General features: G+C 42.1%; 1 protein-coding gene across 1 annotated transcript; it reads left to right on the forward strand.

The window, feature by feature from the left end:
- Positions 1-1,256, forward strand: LOC149577561 (chitinase 2-like). Its single transcript, XM_089789569.1, has 2 exons — positions 1-152; positions 248-1,256. The coding sequence occupies exons 1-2, from the start codon at positions 86-88 to the stop codon at positions 1,072-1,074; spliced, it is 894 nt and encodes a 297-aa protein (XP_089645695.1). The 5' UTR covers positions 1-85; the 3' UTR covers positions 1,075-1,256.
- The last annotated feature ends 241 nt before the right edge of the window (positions 1,257-1,497 follow it).

Genomic DNA, 1,497 nt, shown 5'->3' on the forward strand with positions numbered 1-1,497 from the left:
TCAAATAGATTATAAATTACATGGGCATTGGTGGTTCCACCGACCCACTTCACTCTCACAGTTTCTGATACAAAAAGCTGCTTTAATGGCCAAACTGTACTCAGCCCTTCTTGTAATGCTCTTTTCAGTGCTCAGCTCATCCGGATCAATGGGTAAGGATATAATAAATGTTTTTAGGGTTATGAATAGTGGTTAGTCATATCGAAGGTCTTTATACATGTAATTGAATTCAAATACTCCTGTGCAGGTGCGGAGGTGTTCAGGGAATACATAGGCGCGCTATACACCGGCGTGAAATTCACAGACATGCCAATCAATCCGGGCACACAAGTCGACTTCATTCTGGCCTTCGCCATCGACTACACAGCATCAAGCGATCCGACAGACGGGAAATTCAACATCTTCTGGGATAGCGAGAATCTGAGCCCGACCGCAGTAGAAGCCATAAAATCCCAACACGAGAATGTTAGGGTTGCGGTCAGTTTAGGCGGTGACACCGTGGGAAGCGCCTACGCCCAATTCAAGCCATCCTCTGTCTCTTCCTGGGTGAGCAACGCAGTTTCTTCTCTCACGGAGATAATCAAAGAATACCATCTCGACGGCATCGACATCGACTACGAGCATTTCGACTTTTCAGTTCCCAATACATTTGCTGAGTGTATTGGACAGCTCATTACACAATTGAAGCAGAACAAAGTCATCTCTTTTGCGTCAATCGCTCCGTTTGACGATGAAGTGGTGCAGTCCCATTACAGCGCTCTGTGGAAACAATACGGCAATGTGATCGACTATGTGAATTTCCAGTTCTATGCTTACGATTCGAGCACAACTGTGTCGCAGTTTATCGAGTATTTTGATGCTCAGGAGTCTCGTTACAGCGGTGGGAAAGTGTTGGCTAGTTTTACAGGTGGTGGAAGCAGAGGGCTTTCTCCTGCGAACGGTTTCTTCGAGGCGTGCGAGACGCTGAAGGAGTCTGGGAAACTCGGTGGCATCTTTGCGTGGTGTGCAGACAGTTCCTTGTCCGATGGATTCAAGTACGAATCGCAAGCTCAGGCTCTGCTCCAGGGGTCCTGATTTGTCGTCTTATCTCATTTGTAATCTTAATTTTGTGTTGTAATACTCATAAAATAAGTACGAATGGGTAAATGGCATATGTCCATGGCGTAAACAGCCATTTGATATATAAATTTGCAGTGTGGCTTTAGTAGGGTAATTTCTTAGTCTAAATAAAAGGAGGAGGATACTGTTTGTTTGCATACTGTACAAGTCATTTAATGTTTGTCTCGTGCATCGTATGGAATATGGACGACTTTCAAGGTCATTGTCTTTGGTATTTTATATTTTGTAAATGTTTTATTTAATAATGAGAGTTATTGAATATCTATTTTGTAAATATTTTGTTTAATTATGAGAGTTGTTGAATATTTGTTTTAAATGTAATTTTATTAATAAAGTAAGAGTATGAGTGGAGAATAGTTGATGTGGAAACGAAAGGTT

This window comes from Cupressus sempervirens, chromosome 1 (assembly GCF_028749045.1).
Source record: "Cupressus sempervirens isolate cs-2001-9-10 chromosome 1, ASM2874904v1, whole genome shotgun sequence".
In the NCBI taxonomy this organism is placed as follows: Eukaryota; Viridiplantae; Streptophyta; class Pinopsida; order Cupressales; family Cupressaceae; genus Cupressus; species Cupressus sempervirens.

Bases quoted from the DNA above. Each gene is read 5' to 3' on its own strand.
- LOC149577561 (XM_089789569.1), top strand. From the start codon at position 86: ATGGCCAAACTGTACTCAGCCCTTCTTGTAATGCTCTTTTCAGTGCTC. The intron at 153-247 runs GTAAGGATATAA...ACTCCTGTGCAG, and splicing joins CAGCTCATCCGGATCAATGG to GTGCGGAGGTGTTCAGGGAA.